This window comes from Antechinus flavipes, chromosome 1, assembly GCF_016432865.1.
Source record: "Antechinus flavipes isolate AdamAnt ecotype Samford, QLD, Australia chromosome 1, AdamAnt_v2, whole genome shotgun sequence".
In the NCBI taxonomy this organism is placed as follows: Eukaryota; Metazoa; Chordata; class Mammalia; order Dasyuromorphia; family Dasyuridae; genus Antechinus; species Antechinus flavipes.
The window spans coordinates 401,525,507-401,538,955 of NC_067398.1; the positions used below are offsets into that span (position 1 = coordinate 401,525,507).

Below are 13,449 nucleotides of genomic sequence, written 5' to 3' on the forward strand. Positions count from 1 at the left end.
CTGTAGCTTCAGGTGCATCCCTTAAGAAATCAACAAAGTAAGAATCAATTCCATAATCAACCAAGAGCTTTTTTTCTTCACCAAACTCCTCCTCCACTAAATCTGCTAAAGTTGAATCAAACCAATTCACATCTTCTGATACTGTGAACCTATCAGCAATAACACGTTTGCATTCATGCTTCCACAACTTAATCAATACCTGTTGAAAGAATAATATGAAAAGAATCCATGTCAATGATTTGTTATTATCTATAAAGTGTATTAGAACATGACATTTTTTTCTTAATCTTATTCTCTTAACATAACTATAGGTATGTCATGGTGAGTTGCTAATTATTTATGACACATAAAGCAAAGAGCCAGGGAACTTTTTTCTATGTGAATTAATATTTGTTATTTTATTTTAATTTGACGTTCATTCTCAGAATTTAAATTTCTTTGTGTTCGGAAGATGAAGTATACTTCAAATCAAACTACAGAAAAATATATGAAGATAAAATAAAGAGCCACAGCTTTTTGCTTTGGATTTTTTTTAATGAAATGAGTTTAGCACCTGATTTTTTTTAAAAGAAATTGACGTTCAATATCATCTTAATTCTTTTTTTTTTTTTTTTGGAAAAAGCTGTTCAATAAAAGTAAATTAATTTTAAAAATTAAATAACAGAAAAATGATGAGATTACTTCTTTTTCCACATGGAAGGTTGTCTTTTTCTTATTTTTACAGCTACAAAATGAGAAGGAATTGTCATCATCTTAGATATAGGCTAGCTTCTAAGTTGTATATATTTATTCTATTTTGGGTACCTTGTTTAAAAGAAGACATAGGGAAATTAGAACAATTTCAGACAAAGGTAACTGAGTCAGTCAGAGAAGGAAAAGTTATGTCACACAGAAAATGAATTGAAGAAAACGGTGGTGTTCAGACAAAAGAATAGAAGAGTTGGGCAGACAATATAAGAGATTGGAATATTAGTAAAGACATTAACTACTTGCAAGAGAAAAGAATCGGAAATGAGAATAAACAAGAAAATTCTCTTTTAAAAGTTACAAATAAATGAATAAGGAAAAGCAGGCCAAAATAAAGGGGAATCTGTAATCCCAGAGTGATTACAAAGACATAGTAGGAATAGATCCAAGACTAGAATATGGTTCTGAAAGACTATGCCATGTACAAGGAAAAAATATAGATAAAAGGAATGGTGAAGTGGTACCTTTGTATGTTAATTAGAAGATATATAAATGTGAAGAAAACAAAAACCAAAGAAAAAGCAGAATATAAGCATTGGGATCAGCAAGGAACAGAAACAAATATAAATTTTCTTTGGAAAATGGTAGATTCCACAATGCACCTGAACAAAAAAAAAAAGGGAAATTGATAAGGAATTTGGTAAATATATCTAAAAGTGGGGACTCTAAAACATAGTATAGTAGTGGTGACTTGAATTATATGCATATCTGTTAAAATTTTATGCTTAACTCAAAGTAAAGCAATTAATTATTCTTTGGCTTAATTTAATGAAAACTTCATAATTCAAAAGGTTAAAGAATAAAGAAAAATTTGGGCTGCTAGATGACACAGCGGATAGAGCACCAGTCCTGGAGACAGGAGGACCTTATTTCAAATCTGGTCTCAGAAACTTAACATTTATTACTAGCTGTGTGATCCTGGGCAAGTCACTTAACTCTAATTACTTCTCAAAAAAAAAGAATAAAGAAAAATTATACTAAAAGGAACTGAATGCTAAGAAATGGATGAGAATTAGAGAAGAAAGTGATTATTCCATGATCAAGCAAAAAAAGATGTCAGGCATAGCCTAAAAGCATCCTAGATTTAGGAAGAAGAGACTTCTAAAAGTTCAGAGAAAAGTCAAGTAGGAATTTGTGTCGTGAAATTACTCTGGAAAAGTCAGTCCAAGAGAGAAAATTGGACTTACTTCAAAAAACAAAATTCTATAATCACAAAAAGGAGCAGTGTAGTGAGGAAAAGGGGCTATTTCAAAAGTTTAGGTAGATACATAGAGAATTCATTTAAATATATAGAAAATACAATCACAGATATTTTTAATAAAAAGTATAAAGAATCAAATAGAAGCAAATAATGGAAAATTAATACAAAAATAAATTAGGCTAATATGGAAATATATTTAACATGATTGTACATGTATAGCCTATATCAAATTGCTTACTGTGTTAGGGAGAAGGAAAGGGAGGAAGGGAAGGACAAAAAATTGGAATGCAAAATCTTATTTTTAAAATCAACATTAAAGATTACCTTTACAAGTAATTTTAAAAATTAATTTTATTTTAAAAAGTAAGTCAAAGCCTGGAAGACTAATGCAAGAAGTGTGAGCTTTAAAATAAGCCAAGCCTGGATAAATACTATAAAAACAACCAAAGAGAGGTATTGTTTTTTAGAACTTTTTAAAGACATAGAACTGATGTATTGGATGATAGTTACAGAAAACAGAGCAATGCCAAAGATGTTCAATTCTTACTTCGTTTCTGTTTTCTCTGCCAAGGAAGATAAAATTTAGATTGAAAAAGAGAAAACAAGAATGTCCAATATGAAGAAGTACAATCCAAAATTAGAGGAGTCGTGAGAAAGCATCTACCTAGTTTTGTTATTTTCAAGTCACTAGGCTTGAGAGAACTATTATGCAAATTATTGAAATAACTATCATTTGTGACTATAGAGCAAATGTCCATGAGATTTGAAAGATCTTAGAAAATGGAAGTATTACAACCCTGAAGAAAACTACATCCTGACCTACTTTGGGGTGAAGGGAGTTAGGAGGAGAGAAGGAAGAGAATAAAATCTACAAAACAAATACTACACTTTTTTTTAATTATAGGAAAATTATATATATATTGGAAAATAAGTCATTAGTGATCAAAGAGGCAATATGAAAAAATCAGATGGGAGTTCTGGGATGAGTTAGACTCAAGTAATCAATAAAATTTTATTAAGCAGCAAGGAAGACAATATGGTTAAACAAAAAGAACACTGGTTCTATCATGAGATTTCTTATGCCCTATTGCCTCTATAATCTTGGGCAAGTCAAACATTCTTGGGCTTCAGTTTTCTCAACTCTAAAATGGAGAACTTAGACTCGATGGACACCTAGGTCTATTCTAACTCTATATCTATTATACCTTAAAAAGACAAAATATTTAAAATCCTCCTCTAGAAGAGTTTCAATCCTATCAGGGGAGGTAGTATTTCCAATATAAGTACATAGATGGGATTAAGGACTGGAAATACTATTTTCCTGAGATTTTGGAACTCCCAAATAAGGAAACTCCTGAGTCACAAAGCCAGTATATGCCACAGATGGGACTGAAAGCCTTCTTGACTTGAAAAGGCTTGAATGTATCCACTATTCCCCACTATCTACCATATAAGCAGATTCAGAATAAAAATAAACAAATGATATTGAAGAGTTAGAGATGAAGGGAGTTTTAGAGAAATTATGATTAAGGAGAAAGTGAGAAATTTGAGATACAAATCCATTTCTTTTGTCTCTACACTAGAATTATGTTTTAACATCATAGGTTCCTTCAGAAGATTTTAGTTGATTCTACAAAAATAACTTGCTTATTTTTCCAATATAGAAATCCAACTCAAACAAATTAAGACCTAAAGAAATTATGTTGTTGTTGGTCATTTTTCAGTCATGGCTGACTCTTTGTGTCCATATTCGGGGTTTTCTTGATAAATAAATATACTAGAATGGTTTGCCCCTTCCTTTTCCAGTTCATTTTTATAAATAAGGAAATTGGAGTAAACAGAGTTAAGTGAATTACCCAGTGTCACTCAGTTAATGAGTTTCTGAAACCAGTTGAGTATTCCTGACTCCAGACCTGACACTGTATCTACTGAATCACCTATTGTGTTAAAGAGACTATAGACTGGAGTAAAGTAATTATTCATATCAACTGTCAAATTTCACTGAGATTTTGTTAGATCGGTGGGCTATGTTTTCTTTTATTTGATCTGGAAAATTGATTAAATATGATGATATAGGCAGAATATGAACATGGTATGGAAAATATGCCCAAAGATTATGTAAGAGCAACATTATATAATAATGGGAATACTTAGGTAAGAGACTAGATCTAGGATTTCATTAGTAAGGACAAATCCTCTGAGGAATTTCCTCTGACAGTAAAGTTCCATACTTTCTTAACAACTTATATTCATGGGAAGCTGTCCTGAAAATTAAGACAATAAATAATTTATCTAGACACACAAAGCTGTAAAAAGCAGAGCTTGAAACTATACTTGGTGCTTCTCAATAGTAGTATTCACATACACACACACACACACACACACACACACACACACACAAATCAGTTGGAACTCAGTTATCTTTAGTAATAGGTAAGGACAAAAGGAAGAATTATTTTAAAATAAGTAATATATGAAAGCTTTATTGCATGATCTAATAAATATTATGGTAATATGGTTAAGGAAAAATCAAAATTAAGATAATTTATTCCTAATATAGTGAAACTCAACATTTTGTACTTCAGCAAGATTTTCTTGGCAAATACTGTTTAAAATTTATCACCTTGCAAATTTTATTTTCAAAGGACAACTAATTATTTCATTGTCTGACTACTTGGTAAGCTATCATTTATATAGTACTTTTAGATTTACAAAAGTACTTTATGAGTATTATTTTATTTCATCCCCACAATTACCATAGGGGAGGTTGGTCCTATTATTATCATCATCATTTTACAGATAAGGAAACCAAGGAAGACAGCAGTTAAGTGATTTGCCAAGGGTCACAAAGGTAATAAAAGTCTAAGGGAGATTTAACTCTGGTCTTCCTGACTCTTTGATTTAACTCTGGTCTTCCTGACTCTTTGTCCAATATTGTATATTCATGGTACCATCTAGTTATTCCTAGTAGCTAATGTACTTAATTAAAGGTTTGTTGACAACTCAATCTATTCTGCATGCACACATAACTTTAAAAAGGCTTAATTTGGATCAAGTAAAGTCTAAGAAAGGGCAAATTTAGCACTGGGCTAGGAACTGATCAGTTGGGCAGAATTAAAAAAATAGACCCACCCAGATCTTCTAAAGTCCAATTGACTATGCTCTTAAATTTAAACATTAGACTTTCCCATAATTCAAATCTAAGCACAAATACAAAGTCTCAAGCCAAATATAAACTATTTAGGAGCTAATCAAGGATCAGATTCCTTGCTTTGGGACAGTAAATTTTATTTTTTGAAAAAAAAATCATATTCTTTTCATTCTTAATTTAGAATGTCAAATGGAGTGTATTATGAAAATTAAATGGATATACATTATGAAAATAGCTATATTATTCTTATCTTTTGATACAGTAATACAACTATTGGGCCTAAAGTGCAAAGACATAAAAGACAGAAAGAAAAATCTTACATACAAAAATATTTGTAGTAATTGAAGAATAGATGAAAAATGGCATAGTAAGGCAATGCAAAATTATTATACCATAGGAAATTTTAAATATAAAGAATTTAAAGAAATCTGAAAAGATCGGTTGTGACCAAATGCAAAGTGAAGAAGAACCAGAAGAACAATATACACTATAACTACAAAAATGTAAAAAAAAAAAAAAACAATGAAAGACATCAGAATATGAATCAATATAATGACTATGATTATGTAATTATTAAAGGATATATGCATTTCTCTTAAAATTTGAAAATCTTGCTCTTTTTTTATTTGCAAAGTTCATTTTTTAATTTTTTAAAAAATTAGCAATTGCTACATATGGCAGCAGTATAATAGTGGAAAGAGTAGTGAATGTGGAATCACCTTATCTGGGTTTTAATTCTGACACAATTTTATGCATCATCTTGGACATGTTACTTAATCTTTGAATTTCAGTTTCCTGACTTACAAGATGAGAGTCTTATACAACAGAGCTGAGTAACTTTTTTACCTCTAAGTCTATTATTCTGTTTCATAGAATTCAGACATGGTAAAGTAGTATACACCTGTACTAGCATTTACTTCCTGTGTAACTTTGAATAAGTCACTATCCCTCTCTGGAGTTCAGTTCTCTTATCTATAAAATAAGAATTTGAACCACTGTCTATTATTTTAGTTCCAGAAAAGTGAAGATGAAATATATACTATTCTTCTCAATAGACGGGTAATAGATTCTAGGTGTGGAATGAGGTATGTGCTGCATGTTATGATCAAAAGGTCTGAATGTGTTGCTTAACTCTACTTTCTTATATGGAAATCTACTTTCTTACATAAGAAGTTCATTGATAAATAATAATTATATAAAATTATATAAAAATGAAACTACAAAAACATATTTTCAAAGAATAAAAGGAATAACAGTTTTTTTAATAACACTCAACAATCATATCTGGTCTATTAGAAACAGAATGTCAAACACTTAACTCTATACATTTTTCATTTTTAAAATGACTGTCTTTAAATTATGTAAATCTAGTTGATGTATCTCTTCTTAAAATCCCAGAATATTATTGTTTTTTCCTTCTTTTATTAGCCAATAATATGCATTCTAAATTTTCATATAATACATTTTCATTATTCCAGGAAGAACAAAATTGCCAAGTAAAATTCTCTACAAAGGATATTATGATATAATCCCTCCTCTTCATCTTTGTGATTTATGTATCACTTACATGCATTTCTATGATAACGTCAGAGGTAGTATTCAACATTCCCTGCCAGATCCTGGAAAGATCTCGAAGGTTGAACACATAATGGAATTTGGCAGGTGTGGGCAGCATTTTCATCTTGGTCATCTGCCATAACCTACGAGTCAGTGGCACCAGCTTGTCCACAGAATCTCTCACTTCTTCTGAAAAATTCCTTTGGGTACAGTAGTGTCCTGCTCCAATGACTCCTAAGAATAAAAATTATATAAATTATTCAAAAATATAATTGTACAGCTAAAATTGCACATTTGAGAAGGGAAATGATACCTGCTATTTTTAACTGTCAGTTGCATTTAAGTATTGTAATATAAATTCATTTAAATTAAAATTCAAAAGGTAAAATAAAATTATAGAATGCATATCATAGTGAACTATTATCAAGTCAACTGAAAAATATCAAAAACTAATGAATTTATAAACAAACTTTTAATATTTATAGATGTTTTAAGCTAGTTTGGATAAACCAACAGACATTTATTCTACAATGCTTCTCCTATATTCCCTGAGTCTGTAATAACCACAAAATTTTGTTTCCAGTCCTAAAAAGATCTATGAAAACAGCTACACAAATTCCCTGGAGCTTGGTACAGTACACCCTCCACTCTGGAAACTAAGTCTTACTTTAACAAAGAGTTAAAATCTTGAGTAATAGGCTAGGGAAATGAGCAGAAAACAAAAACAAAAAAAGTTTCTGACCATTAAAAGTTATTATGGTGACAAAAAAGGATCAAAACACATCAGAAGATGATAACAAAGTCAAAATTCCTACATGCAAAGCCTCCAAGAAAAAAATAAAAATTGGGCTCAGGCTATTGGAGAGTTCAAAAGGAACTTTTAAAATCAAGTAAGAGAGATAGAGGAAAAATGAAGGAAAGAATTGAGAGAGGTGCAAAAAGAAATACAAAAAACTAATGAGGAAAAAAATGCAAAAAAAGCAAAATTAGCTTATTGGGAAAGGAAGTACCAAAAGCTCACTGAGAAAAATAATTCCTTGAAAAATAGAATTGAGCTAATGAAAGCTAATGACTTTATGAGAAATCAAAAAGGAAAATCAAAAAAATGAAAAATTATCAAAACAAAGTGAAATATTTCATTGGAAAAACAACTGACCTGGAAAATAGATAATTTTTAAATTATTGGTCTACCTTAAAGTCAAGATCAAAAAAAAAAAAAAAAAAAAGATCCTGGATATCATCTTTCAAGGAAAAATGTCCTGATATTCTGGAACCAGGGTGTAAAATAGAATTTGAAAGAATCCTCCAATTACCTCCTGAAAGAGATTCCAAAATAAAAACTCCCGGAATATTATAGTCAAATTCCAGAGCTCCCAGGTCAAGGATAAAATATTACAAGCATCCAGAAGGAAACAATTTAAATGTAGTAGAGCCACAGTCAGAATAACACAAGATTTAGCAGCTTCTGCATTAAGGCAACAGAGGGTTTGGAATATGATATGCCAGAGAAAAATGGAGCTAGAATTGCAATCATGAGTCACCTATCCTGCAAAACTGAATATAATGCTTCAAAGGAAAAGGTGATTATTGAGTGAAACAGAGGATTTTAAAACATTCATGATAAAAAGACCAGAACTGAATGAAAAATTTGATTTTCAAATACAGGACTCTGGAGAAGCATAAGAAGGTAATCAGCAAAGTGATATCATAAGGGACTTAATAAGGATATTTGTTTACATTCCTACATGGGAGGATGATACTTGTAACACATTAGAATTTTCTCATTATTATGGCAGTTAGGAGTATACATATACAGAGGGCATAAGTGTAAGTTGAGTATAAAGGGATAAAAATGTTTGTAGTGGCTCTTTTTGTGGTAGCAAAAAATTTGAAAATGAGTAGATGCCCATCAATTGAGGAAGGGTTGGATAAATTGTGGCATATGAAGGTGGAATATTATTGTTTTATAAAAATGATGAACAAGCTGATTTTAGAAAGTCCAGGAAAGATTTACATGATAATGCTGAGAGAAAAAAGCAGAATGAGGAATTCATTATATACAATAATAGCAAGAATGTGTGATGATCAACTATGAAAAACTTGATTCTTCTCAATGATTCATTGATCTAAAGCAATCCCATTAGGCTTTGGTCAGAAAATGCCATCTGCATCCAGAAAAATAAGTAAGGAGACTAAATCAATACATGCTGTGTTCATTCTCTTTTCTGTTTTTATCTTTCCCATGGTTATTCCCCTTTGCTCTGATTTTTCTCTCCCAACATGATACATAAAGCAATGTGTTAAAAAATTAATTAAAAATAAATTTTAAAAAAGAATATAAAGAAATAATATCTTTTTAATGATGAAATTAAGGGTGAGATAGGAATGTATTGGGAGAAAGTGAAAGGGAGAAGCAGAATGACATAAATTATCTATCATAAAAAGGCAAGAAATCTTTTACAATGGAAGTGAAGAAAGGAGGAGAAGGTGACTAAGTAAATCTTTCTCAAACACGAAATAGCATACATTGGCTCAAATATGAAATAGCATACATACTCAATGGGGGTTCAGAAATTTATCTTATAGAAGGAGGAAGGGACATAGGAGGGGGAAGAGTGATTAACGAGAGGGCATATTGGGGGACAGAATGATTAGTAGCAAAACACTTTTGAGGAGGGACAGGGTGAAAGGAAAGAAAGAATAAATGGAGGGGAAATAAAATTAGCAATAGTAATTGTAAAAAAAAAAAAATGTGAAACAAGTTTCTCTGATGGAATTTTATTGTTCTCTAGGAAATAATGAGAAGGATCCTCTCATGAAAAAAACCTGGAAAGTCCTACATGGACAAAGTGAAATATACTATGTACAAACTAATAGCAATGTTCTGAGATAATTAGCTGTAAATGACTTTGTTATGTTTAGTAGTACAATCATTCACAATACTTTGAAGTATTTATGATGAAAAATCCTATCCATACCCCGAAAAGGAACTGATTTGTCTGAAGACAGATTGAAGTATTCTCTATTTCTCTTTTTATATCTCTCTTTATTTTAAACTTAATTTTTCTTGAGCATTTTTATTTTTATCAGAGTAAGAGATCTAAGTTGTCTTTCACAACTTGACTTTTATGGAAATGTTTTGTATATTTTCACATGTGGCTTCTTAATTGTGGGTGGTGATAAAGGAGAGAAGATAGAACTCAAAAATCTTAAAAACAAATGTAAAAAAATTATTCTGAATGTAACTAGGGAAAAAATTAAATAAATAAATACATATATTTTTTTAGAATAAAGATCTTGTGAGCAGAAAAATATTATGTAAATGCCAATCTTTTTTGTATTTAATCAATTGCATCTCTTAGAAATCAACAAGATTTTGCAATAGTGAGTATTGAAAATTATCTATGCATATATTTTGAAAATAAAAAAGCTAAAAAATTAAATTTTAAAAATGTGTTTCTGGATCGCTCTCAATTAACCTAATGATTCTCATTTTGTATGATTAACAGTTTTAAAGCCTGTGTACCTTGGGATTATCTAATTCAATCTCTTCATTTTACATATAAGGAAACCAAGGCCCAATAAAATAAAGTGGCTTGCCAAAAGTCCCACAAACAGTGGTAGAGACAAAATTTGAATTAACATCCTTTGACTCCAAATTTACTTCCTTATACTAGATACCCAAAGAGAACCCAAACCCAAACAGGGACATAAATTCTGGACTCAGATTAAGTCTGATACCCTACCAACTCAATTATATAAACTCAGGGAGTCTTTGAACTTTATAATCTTGCTCATTATATTTTATTCTGTCCTGAATCTCTAGATCTGTAAGAGAAGCTCCTCAATGTAATTTAAAATAGTAATCAATCAAGATCAGTTCTAGATACTTATCACCAGACATAGATATATACATCACACTTAAAGTATATTTCTTTTTAAACTAGATGTAATTTTTTAAAAATCAGATCTAAAGTTATTTAAAACATGAAAGCACAAACTGGCATGGTGATAGAGTATTCTTTTTTTTTTCATTTTTTTATTTTATTTAATAATAACTTTATATTGACAGAATCCATGCCAGGGCAATTTTTTTACAACATTATCCCTTGCACTCATTTCTGTTCCGATTTTTCCCCTCCTTCCTTCCACCCCCCCCTAAATGGCAAGCAGTCCTATATATGTTAGATATGTTGCAGTATATCCTAGATACAATATATGTTTGCAGAACCGAACAGTTCTCTTGTTGCACAGGGAGAATTGGATTCAGAAGGTAAAAATAATCCGGGAAGAAAAACAAAAATGCAGACAGTTCACATTCGTTTCCCAGTGTTCTTTCTTTGGGTGTAGCTGCTTCTGTCCATCATTTATCAATTGAAACTCAATTAAGTCTCTTTGTCAAAGAAATCCACTTCCATCAGAATACATCCTCATACAATATCGTTGTCAAAGTGTATAATGATCTCCTGGTTCTGCTCATTTCACTTAGCATCAGTTCATGTAAGTCTCTCCAAGCCTCTCTGTATTCATCCTGCTGGTCATTTCTTACAGAACAATAATATTCCATAACATTCATATACCACAATTTACCCAGCCATTCTCCAATTGATGGGCATCCATTCATTTTCCAGTTTCTAGCCACTCCAAACAGGGCTGCCACAAACATTTTGGCACATACAGGTCCCTTTCTCTTCTTTAGTATCTCTTTGGGATATAAGCCCAATAGAAACACTGCTGCATCAAAGGGTATGCATAGTTTGATAACTTTTTGGGCATAATTCCTGATTGCTCTCCAGAATGGTTGGATTCGTTCACAACTCCACCAACAATGCATCAGTGTCCCAGTTTTCCCGCATCCCCTCCAACATTCAGATGATAGAGTAATCTAATGACTTCATGTTATAAAATTCTCTCTACTTTTTTCTGTTAAAAATTAATTTTAATTCTGTAATTTATCCTGAAAAACACATTGAATCCATTTTTAGTGTTTGTACTATATTGCTTTCTAAGCCTTAGAATGGCCTTTGTCCAAAAGCAATGGAATTCAATTTGCATACAAATCTTCCAGTCATTGACTGAGTTATTGTTAGGATTGAGATTGATAACAGCCATATTGTCCAATAGCCATCAACCCAGTGCTGCAATATATGCCAGTACTAGAGTATAGGACAGACTCTATAGAACATTCAAGTCTTTGCAATATTATATAAGAATCTGACATGAGTTTTTAATGGGAAATAAGTTCTAGCAAAAAAAATCATCCATGTACTCAAGTTATTAAATGCAAATGTGTTACATTAAATTTATTCTATATATGATCAAGCATATTGTTTGAGAATGAAAGTTTATCTGGAAACTGAGTGGGATGCCCATCAATTGGAGAATGGCTGAATAAATTGTGGTACATTAATATTATGGAATATTATTATTCTGTAAGAAATGACCAACAGGATGATTTCAGAAAAGCCTGGAGAGACTTACACGAACTGATGCTGAGTGAAACGAGCAGGGCCAGGAGATCATTATATACTTCAACAACCATACTATATGATGATCAATTCTGATGGACCTGGCCATCCTCAGCAATGAGATGAACCAAACCAGTTCCAATGGAGCAGTAATGAACTGAACTAGCTACACCCAGCAAAAGAACTCTGGGAGATGACTAAGAATCATTACATTGAATTCCCAATCCCTATATTTTTGCCTTCCTGCATTTTGGATTTCCTTCACAGGCTAATTGTACAATATTTCAGAGTCCGATTCTTTCTGTACAGCAAAATAATGGTTTGATCATGTATATTTATTGTGTGTCTAATTTATACTTTAATATATTTAACATCTACTGGTCATCCTGCCATCTAGGGGAGGAGGTGGGGGGAAGAAGGGGAAAAATTGGACCAAAATGTTTGGCAATTGTCAATGCTGTAAAATTACCCATACATATAACTTGCAAATAAAAGGCTATTAAAAAATCTTTTAAAAAAAGAGAGAATGATAATTTATTCTTAAGAGGATTTCAAGAATTGTGCAAGAAATCTACAGAATAAGGACCACCCAATGTTGATCCAATGCTGGCCACTAGAAAACTTTGGAGTGTTTCCTAAGTAGACTCTGGGCAGCTTATCTGTCCCCATCCCAAATCACTTCCTACAAATCATTTCATATTCATTTTACCAAAGATCTTGTCAATAGAAGCATTTGATGGGAGAGTGCAATTAAATATAGAAAACTGCCTCTTGAGTCTCTGGGGTATGTCATTGCGTCCTCCTCCAGGATGGATCATGGCTGCCAAAAACTGTATATCTACAATGTTTGTAAATTCCCCTGGTTTCTCAAGGTTGTAGAATCCATTTTGTTCCATCAACTGCCGAACTATCTCATTGGTAACCTTAAAAAGGAAACATAAAACATTAAAATATTTTATACACCAATTTCAAATATGTATGCTGTCAAAAATGATGAACTTCAGAGATACAAAGTTTGAAAAAAATGAAAATAAATGCTTGCTTATGAAAACATACTGAAAATTAGTTGGATCTTGATTTGAAAAAAATACCAGTCTTGCCATACCCTGTAACTTACCTGATCTCCCCATTCATTGATTATAGGCATATTTACATCATCAATAAATACAGTCATCTTCTTTCCTGCTGGAGGGCCATATGTTGAGCCCATGCGCTTATCAACATAGCTCTCTATTGTCCGCTATGAAACAAGATAATCAACAGAAACATCTGTGAAAATATGAACTGAAAGAAAATTGATCATAAAGAACTTCCTGGGAATATTT

General features: G+C 31.5%; 1 protein-coding gene across 1 annotated transcript in view; it reads right to left on the minus strand.

Annotated features, from left to right (window-relative positions):
• DNAH5 (dynein axonemal heavy chain 5) overlaps positions 1-13,449 on the minus strand; it is a 290,296-nt gene that overhangs the window by 131,385 nt on the left and 145,462 nt on the right. The window contains exons 48-51 of the mRNA XM_051973471.1: positions 13,242-13,364; positions 12,834-13,047; positions 6,667-6,890; positions 1-199 (exon numbers count right to left, since the gene is read on the minus strand). Of these exons, the coding sequence (XP_051829431.1) occupies positions 1-199; positions 6,667-6,890; positions 12,834-13,047; positions 13,242-13,364 (760 nt within the window). The remainder of the gene's footprint in view (positions 200-6,666; positions 6,891-12,833; positions 13,048-13,241; positions 13,365-13,449) is intronic.